This window comes from Pleuronectes platessa, chromosome 13, assembly GCF_947347685.1.
Source record: "Pleuronectes platessa chromosome 13, fPlePla1.1, whole genome shotgun sequence".
NCBI lineage: Eukaryota > Metazoa > Chordata > Actinopteri > Pleuronectiformes > Pleuronectidae > Pleuronectes > Pleuronectes platessa.
Genome location: NC_070638.1, coordinates 13116288 through 13140111, shown reverse-complemented (window position 1 = coordinate 13140111; position 23824 = coordinate 13116288). Strand labels below are relative to the sequence as shown.

At 41.2% G+C, this 23824-nt stretch overlaps 3 protein-coding genes across 6 annotated transcripts; 1 reads left to right on the top strand and 2 right to left on the bottom strand.

Moving 5' to 3' along the window:
• Positions 1-412: 412 nt before the first annotated feature.
• On the bottom strand, positions 413-5532 carry prkab2 (protein kinase, AMP-activated, beta 2 non-catalytic subunit). Of its 4 annotated transcripts, none has more exons than XM_053437471.1 (8): positions 5368-5532; positions 3938-4119; positions 3661-3818; positions 3461-3554; positions 3084-3198; positions 2361-2494; positions 2200-2268; positions 413-2089 (listed from the first exon to the last, which is right to left on the bottom strand). In XM_053437471.1, exons 2-8 carry the CDS (start codon positions 4094-4096, stop codon positions 2012-2014), a joined length of 807 nt encoding a protein of 268 aa, XP_053293446.1. In that variant the 5' UTR covers positions 4097-4119; positions 5368-5532; the 3' UTR covers positions 413-2011. The 4 variants fall into 4 exon arrangements, with proteins under 4 accessions (XP_053293446.1, XP_053293445.1, XP_053293447.1 ...); XM_053437470.1 differs by having other exon boundaries at positions 3938-4116; XM_053437472.1 differs by lacking the exon at positions 5368-5532 and adding an exon at positions 5151-5361.
• Positions 5533-7696: 2164 nt separating this feature from the next.
• LOC128454976 (calcium-binding mitochondrial carrier protein SCaMC-1) lies at positions 7697-13710 on the bottom strand. Its single transcript, XM_053438594.1, has 10 exons — positions 13074-13710; positions 12806-12932; positions 12595-12682; positions 12344-12455; positions 11192-11350; positions 10607-10759; positions 10416-10523; positions 10086-10253; positions 9781-9931; positions 7697-9163 (listed from the first exon to the last, which is right to left on the bottom strand). The coding sequence occupies exons 1-10, from the start codon at positions 13290-13292 to the stop codon at positions 8982-8984; spliced, it is 1467 nt and encodes a 488-aa protein (XP_053294569.1). The 5' UTR covers positions 13293-13710; the 3' UTR covers positions 7697-8981.
• Positions 13711-14554: 844 nt separating this feature from the next.
• On the top strand, positions 14555-23479 carry LOC128454419 (protein FAM102B). Its single transcript, XM_053437831.1, has 11 exons — positions 14555-14822; positions 16392-16512; positions 16719-16748; positions 17142-17258; positions 18013-18059; positions 19090-19193; positions 19427-19522; positions 19634-19841; positions 20395-20531; positions 22328-22391; positions 22644-23479. Exons 1-11 carry the CDS (start codon positions 14677-14679, stop codon positions 22684-22686), a joined length of 1113 nt encoding a protein of 370 aa, XP_053293806.1. The 5' UTR covers positions 14555-14676; the 3' UTR covers positions 22687-23479.
• Positions 23480-23824: the final 345 nt, after the last annotated feature.

The following is a 23824-nucleotide window of genomic DNA, read 5'->3' as shown; positions in this document are numbered from 1 at the left end:
TAAAACCATTGCTACGAAGCCTAAGTTAGAATTTACAGCAGTTTACTTAACGATCGAGTAGCAAAAAGTTAAATGCTTTACTCATCAATAATTGGCAGTTAACACATTTAGTTTCTATTTACATAATTTTGTATTCACTGCTGATGTTATTTTGCCAACCACCAAGCCCTGAGGCCGGTGACTTTAACTTCAGTCTGAGATGACGATGAAGCACTGCTTAGAAAGTGTTCTATAATGTCGTCTTGTAAACAACTGAAGCTCTTGTCAAGTGATAAATAAAGTGATCCGATAAAGCCGGCTACTCCAGGTATGAAGCCATGTTTGGCAACAAAGAAAACTTTAATCTTTAACTAGATTAACTTATTTTGCTGGAGTGTTTCTTTAAAATGATACAAAAATCTACACCAGAAGGTTATATACTTATAAGTAGTTAGGACAAACATGTCCTTTATTTGCAAACAAGTACAACTCCATACGGTGGATGTTCACACTGGTTCTGCAAAGACTTTCAAAACATTCATGAAAAATTCAAGTTTTGGTTTTAGCCTTATATCACCACTTCCATGGCGTTTATCCATTTACTCCCACATCAGATCATATAGCTGTCTTATAAACAAGTTTGGACAAAACCTCATGGATCAACATTCACAAAATACTTTCAGCGTCCAGTTGATCACCAGCAGGATTCTTGAAATAGTGAATCAACTGTGGGTATATACTGTGCACACAATTAATAACACCACTGACAAGAGACAAATATACGTTTGAAGCCACCATACCTCAAAATACAGATGAGCTTAAAACAGTTATAAAGAACACACGTGTGAGCAGGTTTTTACATCATTTAAACTTATGGTAGCTATTCATCCTCATAGCCCTGTTAAATGATCTGAAAATGTGCGTCAGGTCACATTTTGAGGGGGGAGTGTTCAACTTGACTGTGATCCAGACAATGTTTCCATGTACTTTGCAGACATTCAATACATGCAAAGCAGCAAGTTGAAACTGTTTGTCTGTGTGTGGCGAAATACATACAGTACTATTCTATTCGATAAGGAGAGCTTGTTACAGATGCACACACACGTAAAGCACTGCAAGGCCATCACATCTAAGAAGAAAAAGCACAAACGGGTTGGTATAGTCCAGAGAGTACGAGAGTCGTCTGCTGCATAGTTAAAAGCTTCTATCGACATGTTCACAGGATGGTAAAGTGCTAAAGACAGGCAGAGCGTGAATGCATGGCACATGGAATACCATCGCAGTTCAAGCTGTCTTTTGCAATACGTATATCGCGTACGTTGATATCGCAACGGCGGTACATTTATGATTTATTGTGCAGTCCTAATTGACAACATCAGATACAACAGTATTATTGCACTTCATATTCAAACAACACCAGATCTACTGCTCCTGTCCTCAGCTCAAACTCTTATCTTCTACATTCCACAAGCACTTTCCAACAGAAACGCCATCAGTTTGTTAAAAACTTAACGGAATCAGTTGAAGGAGGAGGTGTTGACACAACACTTACAAATCTAACTGTTGATCCACACTAGAAACACCCTCAGTTACTGAGATCATTCATGAAACAGATGATCCACAGATCTTCTACCTGTCATGTTGGCATATGAGATGGATGTGCACACAAAAAACTTTTTACACATCAACATGCAAAGAATCACGAGGTGCAGCAAAAACCTAAATGCACACAGTGATTTAGTCTGCCTCTTATCTGTCTGCAGTCATTACAGGTAAAAGCCACAGTATGGTTTTCATCTCTGTCTGAAACCCTACACACCCACTGTGCTACTTTTGTTCAGAGCCCTGTGTGGCCAGAAGTGCAACCATTTTTAAAACCCAAGCCACAGCAACAGCCACAGGCCTTGAGCTCACCTGTAAACTTGTTTAGTTTCAGTGCAGGATTTGGCTAAATGTGATGATAGAAAAAGAAAAACAGCAGAATACAAACAGGCTGCTTTCTAAAAGCACTGCGGTGCACTCAAGTTGATGTTTAAATGGGCTTGTAAAGCAGAGAGGTGACGTATTTCTTCTTGTATCTGTGAGTCGCACTCAGCACCATCACTCCATCCTACACGGAGAAGAAAACAACAGAAAGGCAACCTTCCATTAGAGGGAAGAACCCATAGAAAATAGATGGAAAGTAAGAAGTAGTATTTCAGCTGTTTCTCCTGTACCTACCTTTATTGAGAGAGCATAAAGGTGATTGAGCATGACGTGGTTGGGCTCAGGCAGCAGGGCAGGGTCACACTGACAAGGCAGAGAGGAGAGATTTAAAATAAAATCAGGAAATGGTAAGTAATGACCATAAATATGGAGATGGGAGAGTTGGAAATACTGACAGATATATTGGTGTCTTTGTTGAGTATGACTTCAAGGAGGTGAGGAGGGAGAATCGGTGGGGCTTTGAAATGCTCCTCTGGTTTGAAGCTGTACTGCTCCTGTCCATATGGACCAGGAGGGGAGCTGGACAGATCTGTCAACACACACAACAGATTTATTCACACGGTTATGATGAGGTTTCCATATTTCTTAAGCTTTTTCAAAGTTTTGATCATATTTACAGTTTACAGCTTACTGAAAAAAAGGCTGTAGTAAGTAAAGTTGATAGTTGCTGGTCAGTGTACAAATACAACAAATAATCAATATAGCCCATATAGTGATGAGTCCTGGGTTCAAGCTGGTCTGTGCTCGACATTAGGAAACAACAAGGAGGGATAAGCAGGTTTCAGACTTGACAAAGCCGAACCAAATCCCTTCAAAGAGTTTAATTCTATTTTAAGCAGTGAAATTAATCACACACTTGTTTCATCATCACAAAGTCAGAGTCATACATTGCAGGTGGGAAATGTAGCAACATTTCTATATTTGCACAATCAATGTGTGCCATTCAATCCATCTTAATTATAAGTAAACAGAAAGAAGTGATGATGAGGAGCCTGCATGAGAACCTGCACTAATCTGGACCAGCAGTTCTTAAGGCTATTCAAATTTATTTTTCCTACATTTCCAAACCATGCAGGTCCATATGCGTGACCTATATCAGAGTCTGGATGCAGGCTGACCTGATGTGTCGGAGCACTCCAGAGAGTCAACCTGCAGGGCGTCAAACACCTCAAAGTCGGACTTCTTCACCTGGATCAGGTTGTTGATGGTGCCGAGCTGACTGGTAACCACAGGCTGCAAGGACAGAAATGTTCCCAGATATTATGATCGGGTCTTGTATAATTATGATTCATAAAAATCTGCACATACTTCCCTGGATATTATTATATAAAACTTAAACACATTTGGTAAGAACTGAAGAGCTCCTATCCTTTCATATTTATGACATTATAGATCTTTGCAACATGTGGAAAGTGAGAGTGTGGAACAGATCCCTTTGACATTAAAAGGATGAGCGAAACAAGAAAGAGGAAGAACAATACAATGATGTTTTTACCTCTGAGGGATCATGGACCCACTGCCCATCTACGAAAAACTTGTACTGGTGCTCTCCTTCTGGCAGGTCCAGGATCGCTACAAAATCATTATGGCTTTGGAGAGAGGAAGAGCATTAGTGCAACACTAGGTTTTGCTCTCGGTTAAAAACAAGTGGATGTGTGATGTACCGACATCGGAAGCAGAAACAATCCTGGTTACCTCTTATTTAGCGGTATCTTTGTGTTCCAGTTATTAAAGGAACCAGCTATGTAGACATCCTTCCCTCCCCCGGCCCATCTGATCACTGTGGGCCGAGCCTGACGACCAGGCTTCACCAGGTCATCCAGATCTGGGGTGAACTCCTTCTCTCCTGATGCCTGAAAGCAAATATTGTTAAGATTTTTTCAAACCTAACTAATGGCTTTGAAACCTGAAATGTGTTTATGGAGAACAAACAAGGTCATGCATAACAATTTCTCTATTTTTCCAGCAGCACCTTAGACTCGGGCCCATGGGTGTTGAAGATGTTCGGGTCGTCTGTGCTGTCCACCATCTTGCAGCTGGGTTCATGGTCTTTGTGGCTGCCACTGCTGTCGGAGCGATGAGACTTGGCTCCATGGCGATCTCCAGACACCCTGTCGCTTGTGTTGCCCATGATGCCTCACTATTCAAATGCTGCTGGAAAGAAATGCTAATTTCACACACTCATAGATACCAGGCCCATAGATATGCTTGATTTTTTTCCATTAAGATCCCTTAAAAATTCCCTGAGATATAAGTGAAAATGTCAGAATAAAAATGGCCGATCATGCAATGTTAAGGAAAGGGGAAACAAAAGCCCTGTATACGCCCCGCTGGTCCGAATTTGCAGTAAATCTATTAATCAGCTCTTTCCTGACCCATTTCAGCTCCTTCCACCAAGTTTCCCTCTAATCCGTCAAATAGCTTTTGCTCAATCTTGCTTACAAAGAAACAAACTTGTGAGAACATAATCTCCTTGGTGGAGGTAACATGGAAGCTAATTCAAACAACACAAGCGGTTAAATAGAATCTGTAGTAAACAATATAATAGCTGGTGTTAAATGCACGTTTGAATGCTTTCTTACTGCAGTGAAGCTGATGCGTAACATTGACAATAATTTGTGTCACTGATGATGAATCTTAATATAGCCTCAAGACCTACTGTTTCCATATATCTTTTCTTCATGCAAAATCAGTCGTATCAAAGCAGAACATTGATATTAAAGCTGATTCTCAATATAAAAATCAATTACACTGACTAAAGACTGGTCCCAGTTTGACGTCCAGTGTATAACCGTTGCAATATAATGACAATAAATGACAAACTTTAACTTTAATTTAACGTGAAAACTAACAACTTCAAAACCAGGAACGAGAACCAGTTTCCAGACATGTTGACTGTGAACACAATGAGCAGCAGTCGGGTTCAGCCACAGGACTGAAGGCTTCTCCGGGAGCTAAAAGGTTTAACAACAGACCAGACAGATAAGACGTGAGCTAGGAAACTGTGTCTGTCCTGAAGCTGTGAACCTGAACTTCCCTGAACAGGTCCCACAGCAACAACATCAAGCACACAACATTTTCACAGACACACACACACACACACAGACAGACCTGCAACAAGCAACAAGTTTCCTCTTAAAGCACACACAGCCTGGTCTGTGGTGAAGCGCGGACATGTAACCTACCTCGGTGTCGCCCCTCTGTCTGCGCCCGCTGAAGATTACTAGGAGAATATTTTTAGCTGCTGCTGTCAGCTAAGCTAGCAGCTAGCTGTCACTTTGTAGCAGCTGCCAAGCTAACTATGCTAACAATTTACAACGGCGGTCTGAGCTGGAACGTAACGCAAGGATACGTTCGTCGCGTTCGTGGTGTAGACACCGAGGACTGAGCGGACGAACTCACCGACAGCAGCTGCTGTTCTCCCGCAGGTTGTTCTGGGCTCAGGGTCTAACACCTCCTCCTCTTACTCCTCCTTCTCCTCGTCTTCCTCTTCCTCTTCCTCACAACAACTGCTGCAGCCCCGCCGTGGCCCGGCTGTCTACAGCGAGGACCAGAAGGAGCTCCACGTGGTTGATGTCAGCAGAGAGAAGGACAAACTTTGTAAACATCACGGGGGGGGGGGGGGGGGGGGGAACTGAAGGTCAGTTGCACACACTGTCATGCAGACGTACTGAGATTACAGCACTTTAGTCAAGGGAATTATGATGATGAAGAATAAAGACTTTAGACTGAAGTGTTCTTGACTAATACTATGTCAATTTAAAAATAAAATAAATAAAATAACGAAAAAGTATATATATTTAAAATATATATATAAAAAAATTTATAAAAATTAAAGATGATATAATTAAATATAAAAAAATTAAGTAAAATGAAACGAAATTAAATTAAATATAAAAAAAATTAATTAAATTAAATATAAAAAATTTATAAAACAGATAAATTAAATTAAATTTTAAAAAAAATTTTTTAAAAAACTGCGCAAGCACATCCTGCGCAGAAGTTCACTGTGCACATCCTGCGCAGAAGCTTCCCTGAAGCCCATTGCGCACATCCTGCGCAGAACCGAAGAGTTAAGTATATTGCCGGCAGTGTTGTGCAAGTTCACTACTCTCATGAACAAGTTCAAAGTTCAGTTCATACAAGTAAAAATGAATAGTTCTTGTTCATAGTTCACCATTTAAATTCTGAACTAGTTCATATTTCAGTTCATTTATGAGTCACATGCAGTATGCGTTGAGAGCACAGCATCCTGGATTAAATGTTACTACCAACACATCTCCTTTGGTACTCTGTGTGCAACAAGCATACTGTGTCAGGGTGGAAATTAAAATGAATTGCACTGCATAAAGTACAAGCGACACAAACGTGTTGTACTAACAGGAGAAAACTTCCTTCAAAGTCGTACACAACACAATATTGATGATGGGTACACAGTTGTAGCGATGGTGGATACTTGTGTATTCAAAACAAATGAGCTGTTAAAAGACCTACCTCGTACATAGCTAACCGTCAAGTAGATAAACTACAGGTCTATTAGAAGAATTTAGATAAACCATTAATATTAGAAGAAGAGAATTTCCTTCCCAAACTGAGAAACTGTCTCTGTTTACACCTTAATCCTAATATAGCTTAAAAACCCAAAGATAGGAATTAAATCATTTCAACATGCATCAGTAGACATTCAATTATCTGAAATAGATTTAATAAAACATGCATATCTTGAAAAACCGCTTCGGATTCCTATCACTTGTGCACATGTACCAACTTTGGCAAGCCAGGATTTAAAACATCCTCCTGGATGGCTCCCTGAACAGTCAGGCGGCGGCACACACAGAATTTGCACTTCTGCCTCAGGGTGTGTCCCTGACCTCCACGCTGCAAAGTTGAATCAAAAAAAGATTAAATTACCAGGTGCACGATTCAGAAAGCACCGCAAAGTAGAGGAGGAGAAGAAAGAACAATACAGGTAAGAATCACCCCGATTGTGGACATCATTTATGTTTATTTTTGTCGACATGATATGAAATGCTATCAGTACAGCTGATTTCAGACTCTTTTTATATTTTTTATTATATATTTGTATTGTTTTATATAGCTTACAATTTTGTCTGCTTGTGTGTGCATCTGTATACAGTCCAAAAGTTCTTGGGGATGCATGACAGGTTGCGTGTGTATGTTGTGGGGCGCCAATTTGAAATCTCGCCTAGGGCGCCAACATTGCCAGGGCCCTGTTTAAATGGATAACCCCTTTGTCAGTCCTGTTTTTGAAACGTGCTTTAAAGTTTCCTCTTCCTCATCTTCTTCTTATTATTGTGGGGTTTTATATTGACTTAAACCCAAAGGACATGGTATTTGTTATGCATCTATGCTGGGCAGAGTTAGTTATCTGCACGGCAATATATTAAATTATCGAGATTATTAATTAATTAGGGCCCGAGCACTGACAGACAATTGAAATTGTAAGGATTATTATTATTATTTTTCAGGCAAATAAATCAGCTTTTTTTTTGAGAAAATTAGAAAGTGGTGAAAATGTACGTATTTTGGAGGAATCTTCAATGGGCTTGGCAAAATGTCTCAACTTTAAGGTAGGATGCAGATTGATGAGGCTAATACCTGGAATGCTAGTATAACAAAGGACAAAACATTTTAGGGTTTTAAATACGATTAGGCTCTGGTTTGCTTCCAGTGTTCGGATGACACACACAATGAACCACTATCAAACCACTTGTTCCATGTGTTTTTCTTTATTTACCAGTTGGTGGCGCTGTCCACACACCTCACTCAGTACGATCTCAATCCTCTTCAAACTAGACATCACTGAACCATTGCTCTACATTCAGCCTTCCATCAAAGTCCATATAAACTTCTGTGAAAAATGTCCACATGTTCAGGACAATTTAATCATGAGAATCATTCATAGTTTCTTAAAAACCTGGCAACTTATAATTTGACTTGAAAACATAAAGAAAAAATGCTTTTGATTGTCATCAGCCATGGTGAATAAAACTTCCCACAGTGTGACAGAACAAGAAGGAAATGTTGAATGTAACAGGAACCTATAATGGGTGTGTATTCAATGTGACGTTCTAGATGTGTCGAAATGAGAAATAATACAAGACAAACTCTCCTCACAAGCTTTTCAGTCCAATAGCAAAATATCAGTGTTTTCTTTAAGATGCTGCCATGTTGCATAACCCTCATTACACCCCATAAATTAACATGACTATGACAAGATACTGTATAAATATATATATACACAGATATACAGACATACAGTATTATAATATATAAAATAAAATAAAAAAATGGCCTGTGGATGAAGGGCTTTTGACACAAGGTGTATGTATGTGTCTTTTCTCTCACACACACACATACACACACCGTATTCCAGTGTAGTAATAATTTTTCAGGGAAAATTATTTTTTGCTCACAGCGGCTGATTGGAGCAGTGATTGTTCAGAGCTGTCACGGGGGCAACTTGGAAAAGTGTTAAAATACCTCTAAAAATGTAAACTGGCATTGTATCATTTTGACTATTAATGAGTTGAAAACAGATGTTACTCCTGCTCTGTAGTCTTGTGGGATTAGCTCCACCTTTCTCCAGAGAAAATGTTTCCTTTGTTAAGACGCTGAGTCCCACTCACTTAGCATTTTGGTTGAATAACAGTATGTTAAATTAAACAGTTTGTATTTAAAAATCACCTTTCATGCATATTTCATGTACAGCTCTTTCTGCTTCTTTCTGCTTCTCAAGTATTGTTTTGGTGAGTGTGTCGTGTGTGACAGCAGGATACAAATTAAAGCATGCTCTCCACAATCGATTAATGCTTCAGCTACTGACAGACAACCCTGGGATACATGCAGTTCTCCATCCGCTGGGCTCCTGTGCCAGCTGAGGAAGTCATGCTCTGTATGTCTCGTGTCCATCTGTCTTCTTGGAGTTATTCCAGACATTGTTCAGGTCTGACAAATACAGTAAAGGTTCCTCCTTCTTGGATTTGCTTGCACGGTCATTTGGAGATCCCTAAGCCGGTCTTCATGTATTCGTAAACCACATAGCTAATGCTGACAGCAGGAATTACTTTCATGAAGTTTGGCAGGATTCCCCGGTAGAGTCCGAAAAAGCCTTCTTGGGCTATGATCCGCTTTACTAGGGAACTCATGGCCGGCTGGTCTGATGAATCCAGAGACGCTGTAAGGAAACATTCGGTCAGGGAGTCAGTGTACTATCCAGAAGAGAACTTTTTATTTGTGTGCCCTGAGCGTGAGACAGCTGTACTAAGGGAGTGTGCACATTGGAAAGGGTAAAATAAATAGTTCAAAATATAAAACTATCATATATTAATGTCAGTAAACTGGCCATGCACACGCTGCTGTTTGTTGGATTATGTTGTTCTTGCACCTAATTCTCAAGTGTGCTTTATGTTGTATTGGTGTCTGTAGTTACGTTAATATTGCAGCTACTACAAGTCAGTTGCTTACCTTAGGGCGTAGGTGGTATTCACTGTAGATAATCACAGCTTTTTGTCTTAGTGGTTTGATCGATATTTTACATGGCTATTATAAAATAATTTGGTGCCGCTCAACAAGACATGAATAGAATATTTATAAAAATGTCCATAAAAATATTGTATGAAAACACAGATAAAATATCTAATCTTTTTTGCACTCCCCAATGTTTTTTGAAATGACAAACTTGCGGGGGCTTTTGTTGTCATTTAGGAGCCAATATAGCCTTGCAAATCGTCTAGTTAAAAATGTTTTAAACTAGTCTAGTCTAGCTGTTATCAAATGTCAGACTCAGTTTACCTTGTGCCTGCATCCGTGTGCGTACGAGTGCGAGCGGGTAGCTAGCCAGCTGCCCACAGGTGCTGGAGATGGTCGCGCAGCCCAGCAACACCAGAATTCCAGGGTTAGCCGAGTCTTTGGGGTGGTGCGACAACCAAGTGTTCTTCAGACTCTGAGGCACAGGAGAGAGTGGCATCAGCACAACACCAAAAAAATCAATTTCTCTGATTGACTTCAATGTAACCCTGCAATCGGAGATGAATTAGTTTATTGAGTATATAAATGATTTACTCCAACAGAGTGCACTCAAGGGGAAGACTGCATACCTCATAAACAGCGAGGTCTATCCCGGCGTAAGGAATGATGCCCAGTAGGTTTGGAATGTAGCCCTTGTAGAAAGCTTTGACACCCTCCTTCCTCAGGATCTGCTTGGCACAATCGAACACTCCTGAAAACTGGCCGGTCTTTCTCAGCGTCAGTCGGGTTTTCAATACCTTAATTGTACAAACAGAAAGAAAATCAGAGGCCCTCTGTGTCCGTGTGAATGCTCCTGATTTGGGAAGACTTTTAAAAGTGTGTGTGGGGGGAGGGGTTTAACGAATTCCATGAACAAGGCTGTATGCTGAGCCTATGATGCAATAGAACAGATGTTTTACCTCCATTGGGTAGATGGCTGTCTGTGCTGTTGCCCCGGCCATAGAGCCGGCCATGAACCTTTTGTGTGTCTCAATCTTTTGGCCTTCTGTTGATAACAATTTCTTATACTGAAAAGAAAACACAAGTCAAGAAATGCCAACTATTTGTTTTGCGTGTGTAAGAAATAATATCATAAGGTTTTTTTACTTACTTGCTCATATGCCATAAATTTGATTGCTGTCTCAGGTGCAATCTTTAAAACATTGATTCCATTTCCCCTCCACAGTGACGACGGACCTCCTTCTTTTATCATCTGTTTGAAGCCTCCCACCAGACTTATCGTGTTGCTCTTAGAGGAGTGAACCTGCCGTGCAGAAATATCACATTTACATGACGTTTGCATGTGCGCCAACTGATGGAGAGAACACGTTTGACCACTTTTTTTTGTCTGTCTATAAATTAGCAGGATTAAGCAAAAACTACAAATTGGATTAGGAGGAAACCTGGTGGAAGGAAGCAGAATGGGTCAGAAAATAGGTCAATTAAATTCTTCTGATCAGGGGTCAGATCCAGGGTTTTCTTAACATAACGATTTGGGCATTTTTCAATATTTTTGTTGAATTCTCAGAGAATAATGAATTGATTGGTGTTAAGGGAACTGGTAATCATGTGTGGAATTTGGTGGAATTTTAATTCGGATCTAGTCAATATAAATGTGGTTTCACAAGGGGACTGTTGGGTGTTGGAGGGTGAAAGCACTCTTCTGTGTTTTTTCGAGTTTATAATATAATTTTACCTGCATGAAGACCTTCATCCTGTCCAAAGGGGCGGTACCGGTGCGAGAGATGGCGCCCGCCACAGCACCAGCAGAAAGCTGCTTCCACCAGTTTCCTGAGCTCTTCTCTTCTTCTGTGAATTCATCAGGGATGGTGAGACTGTCACCTATGTCCAGCACCTGGTGAACACAGAAGCATGTTGATTCACCACTTTAATATACGTACATTGGTGGAGGAATAAACACATGTACCCGGTGTGATAGGAGTTATTTGGCCTTCAAGAATGTATTTCTCAGGAATGTACACGTCACATAGCAACCTGCTGTGTGGTTGATGTCCCAAAAGCCATCACAAGCTAACTGAGCACTTCTCCTTTTGAGGTCTATTTTCACAGTGATGCAGCAACTGTTTTTTCAAACCTACCAAATTGTGCCCTGAAGAGAGGACGTTAACAAAACCATGAATGTGAGTTTCAAGGCGGAAGTTACAACCATCAGGTGCACAACTAATTTTACCCATGTTTAAAAAGGCCTATGAGATTATTAGGAATCAGCTAAGAGGAGCAGCTGTGGTTGTTACACATTTTAACAAATAAACAAATGAATTGAGCTTCTTATTCTTTGTCTAGCAGCGCTTGTGAAATCCTTATTAGTGAGCCGCCTCAGCCCTCATCGTGCACGCTTTAGCTGTCTCAGATAAACATACCCTGTGTTTTACTGTAAGCATAAAGGCATGGTGGCATTTTAGTAAAAGGCTACAGAGAAACTAGGCTCTAACTAAGGCTTTTAGTTATATGTAGCATGATGGTACAAGAGTGCAGCATCTTTCTTCTTCCGTTAGCAAAGTTGCCATGAATGTGGAGTGCACTGTACATGGTCTATCAAGAGAAGCACTGCATTGCCCTCGATTGAGCAAAAATATTTTGCAGCACAAGTGACACATCGTTATTTCCACTATGCAGTAGAGGAGCGAGCTGGGACACGCATAGTGCTGTGACCTGATTACATTATGAGTGCCATAATTCAAAGCTCCTGCCAAAATGTGGACAGCAGAGAAAATCTATAGGATCTAACACAGGAGGACTTCACAACACGTGATTTATCCCACTGCAGCTCCCTGTGTGTTTATCTGCAGAGGGTATTTCAGAGTGTTAGTGTGTCTTCATCCTTTACCGAGGAGTGTTTCCAGAAGTGAATGATCTCTTCCAGATTGTGTCCAGGGTAAAACAGGAAGTGCTCTCTCCACTCATTCCAGTCCACCATCATGGTGCCGTCAATATCCATACTATGAGGAAACACAGAGAAAGCTCTTAACCGGTGACCTGCAGACTTGTTGTGTTGTAATACCCTGTGAAAAGAACAACTGTGACCCAGATAGAGCCGCCACATGACACACAAGCAACGTGTTACAGTGGAACTCAAACCTCTGTAAGACTTTCAGTGCATCCTGCCTGCTGATGTCCATGCCCAGCTCTGCGAGGCTCTGCTGGATCTCTGAGGCATCAATCCGCCCTGTGGCAACATGAAACAATGATTATGTGGACACATGGCTTCGTAAACACGCCGACATATGTCATGGTGCTTTACTCTGAGGCAGCTCCTGCAGAAAACGAGTCACTCCCTGCTTGTGCTCACCATCGTTGTTTCGGTCCAAACTCTTGAACGTGAGCCTCAGCTTCTTCTCGTGCTCCTTCAGGTATCTGGTGAATTCGGTGAAGTCCAGACTCCCGTCCTGGTTTCGGTCACCGGACGAGACGATTTTCTGCAAAGACGAGATCACATCGAGTTAAACCATTTGCACCATTAAGTCGCTAACACAAGAACAATCTGTCAAAACGTGCAAGACAAGATCTGCAACTCCGGAAACTTTCGATGGCCCCTGGATCTACAGTATGTTGTGTACCTGTGCAGCACCCTGGCGGAAAACACCCATGGACTTGAGGCCCGCTCGTAATTCCGCGACGTCCACCTTCCCATCATTGTTGGTATCGAGCTTATCGAACAGGTCCTGGTAAGACCGTTTACTGTCGGCATCCCAGCACTGGGCGTTCAGTAGTAAAGACGACCGCAGCAGCTGATACATTGTGTGGTTTGGTGTGGAAGCAGCGTCCGCGCGAGTCATGCTGAGATTATTAATCCATGTTGAAGCTCATGAATGAAAGCTGCACAAATCCTGACCCGAGCTCGTGGATCGCGGTGGAAATCGTGCGTAAAGTAAAGGGACTTTATCAGTGAGACTGTCGCATGCAGAGGTCCGTGGTTCCGGAGCGATTCAAGAGGATCCGCAGTGGTCGAGGGCGGAGCGAGGAAGAGGACGTCGCTGCTCGACGTTTTCACCGGAAAAGCAAGAAAGACGGGGAAATTTAAAAAAGCGGTGGAATGATCCTCATCGTGGATTAACCCCGAAAATAATCCGGCTCGTGCTCCTGAATCATATGTCCCCCTGCCATGGATCTGTGTGATGTGTTGGTGAGGCGTTGTGAAGGAGGCTGGAGAGACGTGTCATTCACAACACACAGCGTCATGTTTCACACTGCTCACTACCAGGGGTGACCGCGAGAGGGCGGTGTTTCCTCGGGCAAGAGCGATGGAGTCGGGGCCATCGTATGAGGGGTCTCTATGAGGGGTCTCTCGCTGAGGGGTTTCTGTTAGAGGGGCCCCTGTATGAGTGGTCTCTTTAAGAGGGCCCCCTGTATGATTGGTCCCTGTATGACTGATCTCTGTATGAAGGGTTTCTGTAAGAGGGCTCAATCCAAAAAACCTTCAACAAATTGATTGGGAACCTGTATGAAGAATCTAAAACCATAACCTTCACCTGCTTTCAAACAAATTGATACCAGACTTTCACACATGTATTTGAGCTTCCAGAACCGTGTGGCAGCTTTAAGAAGGGCCATATTGCTTCCAACATAAACTCAAAGACAATACAATTCTAATGCTCAGTATACAAATAATTAATTGCCTACTATACTTGATTATATAAGATCGACAATCATTGATGTGACACAACAAATAAACCATGCATAGAAACTTCAATATAAAAATAGAAAAAGGTTTAGGTGACTATAGCTTTATATCAATATATGTGACCTGTGTCCGTTTTTTTAAATTAAATGAACATTATGAAATATGGTCACGTGTTCGTTAAATTTGATCCTTTTGCATCCCACTTCTTCTTTGGCCACATCCCTGATGAATTATGGCCGTTTGCTTCCTCTATTTGCCCCCCTTGAATGAGAGCCAGCCTCAGGAACAGCAGTCATTGTTACAGCCGCGTCTGCAGCTGCATCATCCAATCAAACCACAGAATGGCCTCCACGTCAGGAACTCGATCGCTGAGTGGGTGTGGAGGAGCAGCTCTGAACTTTGAATCGAGTCTGCAGCCTGTGAAGCGACAGCAACACAGCGGCGAGCCGAACAGCTGAGAGCAGGCTCCCGTGTGGTCAGCTGTCTGCCTGTCAGCTCCTCCGCTCCACACACACCGACACCCAGCTCCAACAAGCACCATGTCCTTCATCCTCAACAAGAAGAAGAGGTTTAAATTCAAAGTGGACTTCGACTTGGAGGAGTTGTCCTCGGTTCCCTTCGTGAATGGAGTTTTATTCTGTAAAGTCCGGCGCCTGGATGGAGGCTTCGCCGAGGAGTCGACTAGGTAAGAATGTTTTGCTATTTATAGCAGGAGTTCACTGGTTGTTGCTTGAGTTCAGTGAAACTTGTTTTTGAGTCCGTCTTCACTTTGCTTTGGATACGTGTGTTTAACATTTCCCTGTCTCTACTTTGCTTCAGTTTCGATCATGAACTTTTCTACAACCTTGTTTAGACTAATGTTTAACTTGAATGTCCAGCTACACAAGCTACAAGCCGACCTGACTAACCTTAACCCATTGATACAAAACATGGGTCGAAAGTGATTCTTTTCTATACCTTTTCAGGTATTCCCCAATTATCTTGATTTTGATCATCAGAAATCTAAAATATTCCGTTGTTACTTTTTGAATAAATATCATTTTTGGTTGGCCACCCTTCTAATATACAACATGGGCCAACAGTGACCCGTAATCAATTTGCTGTGTTATTTCATGCATGAGTGTTTCTTTGCAATATTTTTTAAATGAATGTATTTTATCCTTTAATAATCTAAGTATTCAATTAATATCGTGCTTATGATTTCAACATCAAAAATCATCATTTCCCTTTTTCCTTTCTTACTATGTAAACAAACTAAATACGGCTAGTCGCAATCATTTCAGACTTACGGTTAACATGTTCATAAGGATGCTCATGAAGAACACCATGACGACAATGAGGAGGCAACTCTTGTTTTTGATTCTGAGTCAGAAATCGCTGATGCTGAGAAATAAATAACATAATAGCAATAATAACAATAATAATAATCATAATTTGAGGTTGTTATATAGAACAGACACGGTATTTCTTCACCAGCAAATGTTCTTTCTTTCATTTGTATGTTTGGTATCTATGTATTGCTCCTTTGTGTTTTGTTTAAACACATAATTTCCTTCCATTGCAAAGGACCGTACAAGTTTAATATCCAGATTTCTCTATGATTAAAACTGCTCGTGGCACTTTAATGAGTCACTGCGGAAAACAGGCGGAGCTCATGTCAACCGCTAGTGCTCATTACCTCGCCATAGCAACCGTCTGTTCCTAAAAACTGTAGTATAAACACTGCATTCTTAGTTTACAATGGCACGACCACAGATGCTTTCGCTTTGTTGAATTCAAACATAACTTTATTGTTTATGTTTTTATTTTAGAAAGCAAGTCATGGTAGTGTAACATTTTCTTCTTGCTGGTGGCAGCAACATTCTTTAAATCTGCCTTACTGCTGCTACCAATGATCAGCTTTGTTTATTTTGCATCCAGGATGTGCAATGACGTCAAGTAGAGTGACAACCCCATCATAGAAGTGGGTCCGAACTTCACACACATAATAATAACACAATTCAGTTCTCCTACTGTCAGAGATAGAACCAAAACATTGATAGTTGAAAGTCTTGAGGAAAACTACAAGCTCACATCTCGGACTAAAAAAACGATACGTATAATTTGCTACATTCTTCTACATCCTCTGTATAAAATTATAAACATGCAAAACCTCAGCTTTCACTATTGTTGATGCTCTTTCCAGATATAGAACGGTATAAATGGCTTGTGTTTTTTGTGTGAACATGTGTTTCTCTGTGTGTTTCTCTCACAGGGAGCCAGTCCAAGCCAACTGTGTGCACTGGAGGAAGAGATTCTCTTTCATGTGTAAGATGAGTGCTAATGCTGGGACAGGTGTACTGGACCCCTGTCTGTGCCGGGTATCTGTGCGCAAGGTATAGGAACTTTTTTGTTAACTCTTGAAAAAATGCAATGTAGCTTTTCTTCTATCGCAGAGCTGTGTCCAGAATGTGCCATTATAATGCTGTACATAATATGAATGTTACTGTATCACTGCAGCCATGTGACTTCAAAGATTGCACTACAAAATGTAACAAATGTTTTAATGAAAATACAACCTGTCTTCTTTTTGTCATTTCAGGAGTTAAAGGGTGGAAAAACATTTGCAAAGGTAACAGTTCTCCTCTAAAGTGTTCTTTTGTTGCACACATAGCAGATTAAGTATCAGTGCCCCATTAGAACAATCTTATCATAGAATGTATGTGTAGTCAGCTTGAAAGTGCCCTTAGAGGACTTGTAGGTGAGTCTGTGTTGAGTGGGTGTTTTTATTTCTAGTTTCCGGCTTTGGTTACTGATTGGCAAATAAGTAAAACAAAACTCTGCCATGTTAACCAATAACTTAAATTATATTTATTTTAGAATATTGAAACTCTCGTCTCACACATATGCAGGGTGTTTCATAAGAACTTCAAAACTGCCCCAGTACCATTGAATATAGTTTAAATAGAGTAAAAGCATAGAACAATTTCAGCTGACAGTTCACTCTTGTTGATCCTGTGTGCAGCTGGGCTTTGCTGACTTGAACCTGTCAGAGTTTGCTGGGTCTGGCAGCACGACGCGACGGTGTCTCCTTGAGGGATATGACACAAAGAACACCAGACAGGACAACTCAATTCTCAAGGTATGTGCACATCTCCACAAACACACAACTCCTTTAAATTATGTGGGAAATGCCCTTAGGGGTTTCTACCGCTCTTCCAGTGTATTTGGTCCAGTTCAATAATCAATCAATCAATCAATCAATCAAATTTTACTTTGTAAAGCCAATATTCACAAATTACAATTCGTCTCATAGGGCTTTAACAGGGTGTGACATCCTCTGTCCTTAACCCTCAGCAAGAGTAAGGAAAAACGACTTAAAACCCTTTTAACAGGGTAAAAATACATAGAAACCTCAGAGAGAGCCACATGTGAGGGATCCCTCTCCCAGGACGGACAGAAGTGCAATAGATGCCCCAATAATGGGTTCTTGCATGATAAACATGACACTCTGTGCTTGTAAAAACCATGTAGCTCTAAAGCAAAGTCACTAGTTCCTGAGTTCACCAGCAGCAGTAGACACTCCTCTGTTTGAGAAAGTCAGATTTATGGCATAGATAAAAGCTGAATATCCATACTAGACATGCCTGAGCATGTGACATGCCTGAGCCTGTGACACGTTACCTGCATGAGCCATTGGAACCGTGGGAAAACCATTCATAACATACAGCTTCCTCCTGGGGCACAGACTCACAGTAATAGGGTTTATTGTTCTAAATCATGAGTAACAACAACCCTGTGACACTACACTACAGGAAAATTGTGTCATTTTATGTCTCATTGGTGCAGTTGCTTTTCAGATTACAGCTGGCATTACTGTTCTCTCTCTGTTACAGGTCGTCATTACCACACAACTTATGTCCGGAGACCCCTGTTTCAAAACGTAAGAGCTCTTCCTGACCACACTCCATTCATTCATTTAGAACTATTTAGTCAATTTCCAAATGTTGAGGAAGTCAGGACCTTAAGTATAACTCTATTCAGATATAGAACGGGATAAGTGGCTTAGTCTGCATTTACAAAAGTCTGCAGCTCACCACAAAGGAAATATTTTCATCACATCCTGTCTGTCAGCCAAAACACACCCTCATGCCTGATACTACTAAAACCCAGAGGGTTCAGAGTTATGAAGTATTGTTTTGTAGCTGAGGTCTTATCACAGTCTTATCTGAGAACTAATAAGACCTTGCCCACACATTAATCTGCCTGACCTCAGCAGTGAGCAGCAGCTGACATGTGATCAGCTCGGCTCTGAGGTTGTGAGTGTCGGGCAGTTTGTCACGAAGGACATGACTCTTGGCAAATCCACCAGAAAGAGCAGACAGTTGTCTTTCTTCAACCAACACAGGTCTTCCCTTGTATTCCTTAATGTTCCAGCCACTTCTTGGAGTAATAATACAGACATTGCTCCCAAGGAGACATTTGAAGTGTAGGATTGTACAGTCATTCATCCCACGCAGCGTTACTCATTGTGTGTGGAGGATTTACAACAGAGCACAGTAGAAATATGACGTTTTTTTGTTGTCCAATAACTCTAGTGATTACTGTAGAATTCAAGCTATAGAGTGGGGGTTGTAATTCGGTTGAAATACACTTCATTAGTAATGCACTTATAACTAATGTCCAACTCGACAGGAAACTGCTGGCTCTGTCAGCTGTTTAGTTATTACACATTGCAAATTAAAACATTATTTTATTCCCAGATGTTGTCAATTGTCTACTTTGCAGAACATTTCTAAAAGTTAAGAGCTTTGCATTTAAGTATATATACAATTTTGTATGTAATCTTAGCATCTATAAACTGATTTAGATCGCCCATGTCTTGCTTGTCAGATCCTTTCCGACAACATTGAAAAGCTCTAAGGTGCCACTTGGTTTCTAAGTAACCTCATGACTTCCTGTGTTGCCCACAGTCCTCCCTCCACAGCCATGACTCTGGGAATCCCACACGCAGAATCAGAGTGTCTTCTTGAGGACAGAAAGGGAGGCGATGTGCACATATCCCACTCACTCACTGGTATGCATGACTTTGTTCTGTCTTACAAAAAATGAATCTTAATATCTCAGTTCTGATTTTGTGGTTGACAGTTACAGAATTTGTCTACAAAGAACTATCCCCCAAAAAAGGAAAAGTTGAAAATTTGGTTCTTCTATAGTTTTAACATAAGAGACATACACTGTCTGTGGATACAGTTTTACTGTAGGTGTGTGTGTATTTTGTCCTTGAAAACATACCTTTTCTTTTTATAGAGATTCCAAAGAAGTCCGTGTCGGTCCCAGATGAGCTGGTAGTGTATGGTCACTCTAGAACATCCAGCTATGCAAGTCAACAGTCCAAAATCTCAGGTACTAAACACAGACACACATGTTTATTCCCCTAAAAAAAAGGCTAATTTATTTGAATTTGAATTTGAATTACACACATAATAAATATATTCTTTTGTACCTGTACTGTAGGTTATAGCTCAAATCACTCCAGTTTAACAGATCTGAGCCATCGGAGGAGTGCTTCAGGAGGTTCTGCCTCCACAGGCATCGGTAGCATCCTGGAAACCATTGACCAGCAGGCTGAGAGACTAGAGAGGGAGAGCAGGTCTACTCCACCCGTCTCTACATCCTGTCACCCTGCACCTGAAAACCCCTCCACCCCCGCCAGGGTGCTAAGGTAACAAACTCATCCAAGAGAAGAGTCACTGTGGGTCTTTCTCGGTTTTCTGACTTTAATACTTTTCATTAAAAAAAATCCAGTCAGAGTGAACAAGTTAAAAATCAACATGGTTCAAAATTCATGTGTGAGTTATTTGTCATGAACAAACTGTTTCTGTCACCGCATACTTTAACATGACATGCTATAGGAGATCATTTAAGTAATGTGCTGTATGTAAAACTAAATAAAGAGACCCTATATTTGTTATCCTTTGTTTTCTGACTGGCTTTACACTGCGCTTCTCAGTAATGAACAGAAATGACAAGACATTGCAATGAAGTAAAATATAAAATTGTATCAGTTGTTTTTTTATATTCTTCCCTGTTACTCACTTTTCTTTTTGGCATGTTTTCGATGACAAATATTTTTGACCTTTTCTGTATAACGAGCCTGTTATATAACAAGCCAGGGACTCATGCTTGGTTGTTTCCTCAGTCAGCTGAATACATTGTCTTATGTCTTTTCCTCTGGAGGTCATATTTGTGATAGACCACTCCTGTTTCTCCATTAGACACCCTGTCAAGCAGAACTCGATGGAGAATCAGTTGAAGAGAGTCGATGCCACCAGGGTGGACGCTGATGACGTAATAGAGAAAATCCTGCAGAGCCAGGACTTCAGCCAGGGCTTCTTGGACTCCAGTGCAGAGGGTGTGTACACACTTAATCTGTAACTTAGTGGTCTTACTAACAGTGGCCTGGAAAGTTTCCCACCATCCGGCTGATGGGATCAAAGTTCTTTCAGGCCTTGTCCTAAAACAACTAAATGTTTCTTAGTTCTCTTTCTTAGCATTTGTTTCGTGTCTCACTCTGGTGAAACACCCCTTACGGACCCTCAACAATATTATTACATTACACCAGTCTATTGACGTTGATGTCGCTTATGTCATGGGAGGCAACCAGCATTTCCCCTGTATAATGAGCTGACATACCCACATTCATGGTTCAAAAACCTGTTCTTGCTTCACAGAAGCAGAAGCCCAAATCAGAACAGCTGTTCCAGGGCCTAGCTTCACCATTCACAGATACGAGCAGTGTTGCCATAGTTACTTTGAAAAAGTAACTTAGTTACTTTACAAGTTACTTGATTTTAAAAGTAACTAAGTTAGATTACAAGTTACTTGATTTTAAAAGTAACTAAGTTAGATTACAAGTTACTTTATTAGTTACATTCAGCAGCTGCCGACAACACCCCCGCCGCCTCAACATAAAAATGACAACCGGTTTTGCCAACACTAACTTTATTAGACACCGCCGGAGGTCCCCCCCCCCCCCCCCCCCCCCGCGCGAACGGAGGGTTCCCCCAACGGGCGCTGTAGCTGAGGTGATCTGACGGGACCTACACGCGTCCAGAGTCGCTGCCGCCGACCGCCGTACCCGGTCCCCTCCAACCGGTCCCCGCCTTCCGCAGCGCCGACGGACACCGCCCCGCGGCATACTATAAGGAAAGCCCCCGCACCGCGGACGAGCACCTCCCCCCCTAAAAAAACGTCGAGGCGTGCCGCACACCGAGCCTCCGGCGGCGTGGTGAGGAGGGCGACGGGGCGACTGCTCCCCCAGCCGCAGGACGTGCCCAGCGGGCTAACCACAAATACCGAAATAGTAACGCAAGGTGACTTGGACAAGTAATTTTAATCTGATTACTGGTTTGGAAATAGTAACGCGTTAGATTACTCGTTACTGAAAAAAGTGGTCAGATTAGAGTAACGCGTTACTAAGTAGCGCGTTACCGGCATCACTGGATACGAGCGCACAACTCGGTCTTTGAACGCTTTGACATGGATAGTTGTTCGATGCATAGGGCAGCAGCCAGCTAGGAGCCATTATAGTTGCTCGGTTAGTGTTGAGGTTGCAATACATAAGCGCTAGCCGAGAAAGGAGAGTACTAGTTTCCTCTCGCTAGGTAGCACGACCCACCTGTTTGTCAGCCCTACAAAGGAGAAATACAGAGTTAGCGTTAACACCAGCTAACTCTGTGGAGTAACATTGCTGTAACAAAAGAAAATACAAACTCACACTCTCTAGTCAAGCTCTTTCTTGACATGATGAGTGATGAATGATTAGATGTTAGTGATTGTTAATACAAAATTAGACATCCATTTGGTGCATACTTACGGCATTAAATGTGAATCTAAGACTGCAGAGTTTAGGTTGTTTATCCGTTATGAATAACAGAGGAGCAGTTTAACGATTAGCTCAGCAACACGCTGCCATTTTACAAATCCCTTTTTTGTGAAGCAACAGTGACTCTCTCTATCTCGTCAATCAGACTAATGTTGCACACATTTTGACGTTTACATTTACTCTGTTTCTCTGTGGTTTGCTGTCAGCTGTGTCACCACAGCGCTCTTTTGGAAATTTGGAAAGGCATTTCCAGACCCGACAATGTAAATTAGTTACAAGTTTCTTTATTTCTCATTTGTTTCTGTATGTGTTTATTGCTGCAGAAGAGGGGCTCCGCCTGTTTGTTGGTCCTGGTGGGAGTACAGCCTTGGGAAGCCAGCACACAAGGTGGGTGTGATTACATAACTGAGAACTGTTGGTAACATGCAGCAAGCATTTACTACCAATATATATTACACACTTGCTAAATTTGGATTCTAACAAAGCGATCTTGCCATAAACACACAACTGGTCATCTTGTTGTTTCTCTCTACCTTGTGTCAAATGTCATGTTTTCAGTTTCACATAAAAGAAAGACCCACAAAGAGATCCGATAAGCGCCACCATGTCCTGTCTTGTAACACGTGACTTCTCTTTCAGGGTTGCCACTGGAGCCTTTGAGCAGGTGGTGTTCAAGCGTTAGGCTTCGGGAAGCATGTGCCTCACATGAAGGGTGCCGTATTACACTGATGCGGAGGACGCAAGCCTGAGGAATGGAGATGCCATAAGACCCTGTTCAGGCCTCACTCCAGGAGATTTAATTTCTCTTATGCAATCCCTCCACATCTGACCTACAGCTTCTGTTGACCAGGAGAGCCCTCCAGTGTCCATGAAGTGGAGTTAAAAAGCAGTTTAGGAACAATTACGGTGACTGAAATGACTGGTGTACTGATTTATTCAGTTTGTTCTGCGCAATGAAAATGTAAGACATGGGATTAACAGTGCTGAAATCCATTTGTTCACGCCGCTTTGTCAGGGAGCAGGATGTTTTCCCTGTTATTTGAAATATACATATTGAAGTGTCATGTTTTTACTTTGTTATAATTTTGATTTTGTTTCTATTTTATTGTGTTATTTTTTGTATTTAATTTGTAAAAAAAAAAAACTAAGTGATTGAGTTATTGCAGCTGAAAACAGGTTCAAAGGTGTTTCTCTTAAATCAGACTGGATATACTGTATAAGAAATACTGTCACACATTTGAGTGGTGTCCTCATTTTTATTTAAATGTTTGTCAATCCGCTAAATTGAGTTACTGTACGTTTGCTGTCACTTAAGGAGCCATATCCGTAGTATATAAGTTATGGTCCATGTAATGAAAGTCAGCTGATGTAAAGCCCAAGATGTGTTAAGAAAACTATATGTTGTTTTTAAGATGTTAAATGTTAATGGAGCATTGAAGACCAGATCTGTAATTAAAAAAGATGTGCACTCTGGATAGAGATAACCCTCAGACTCTTTTTGTCCTGCATCTCACTCATCTCAAGAGTACAAAAGACCATTTTAATATAAATAATGTGATTAAATTAAATTGGGGGAAATACCTAATAAGGTGAATAAACAGTCGTGATATTTACTATTCTAAACAATCAGACACTGGAACTAACGTAAAGTTTCACTAAACGCTCTGGTTTAGACAAAAAATCTAACAAAAATATTTCAAGGTAAAAGTTTAATGGATTTCCAAATATTAAAATGAACGTGTTCTTAAACAATTGTATAAACCTGTAATTATTACATGTTAATTGTACAAAAGCACCCACCCTTGTGTGGTAAATGCTTT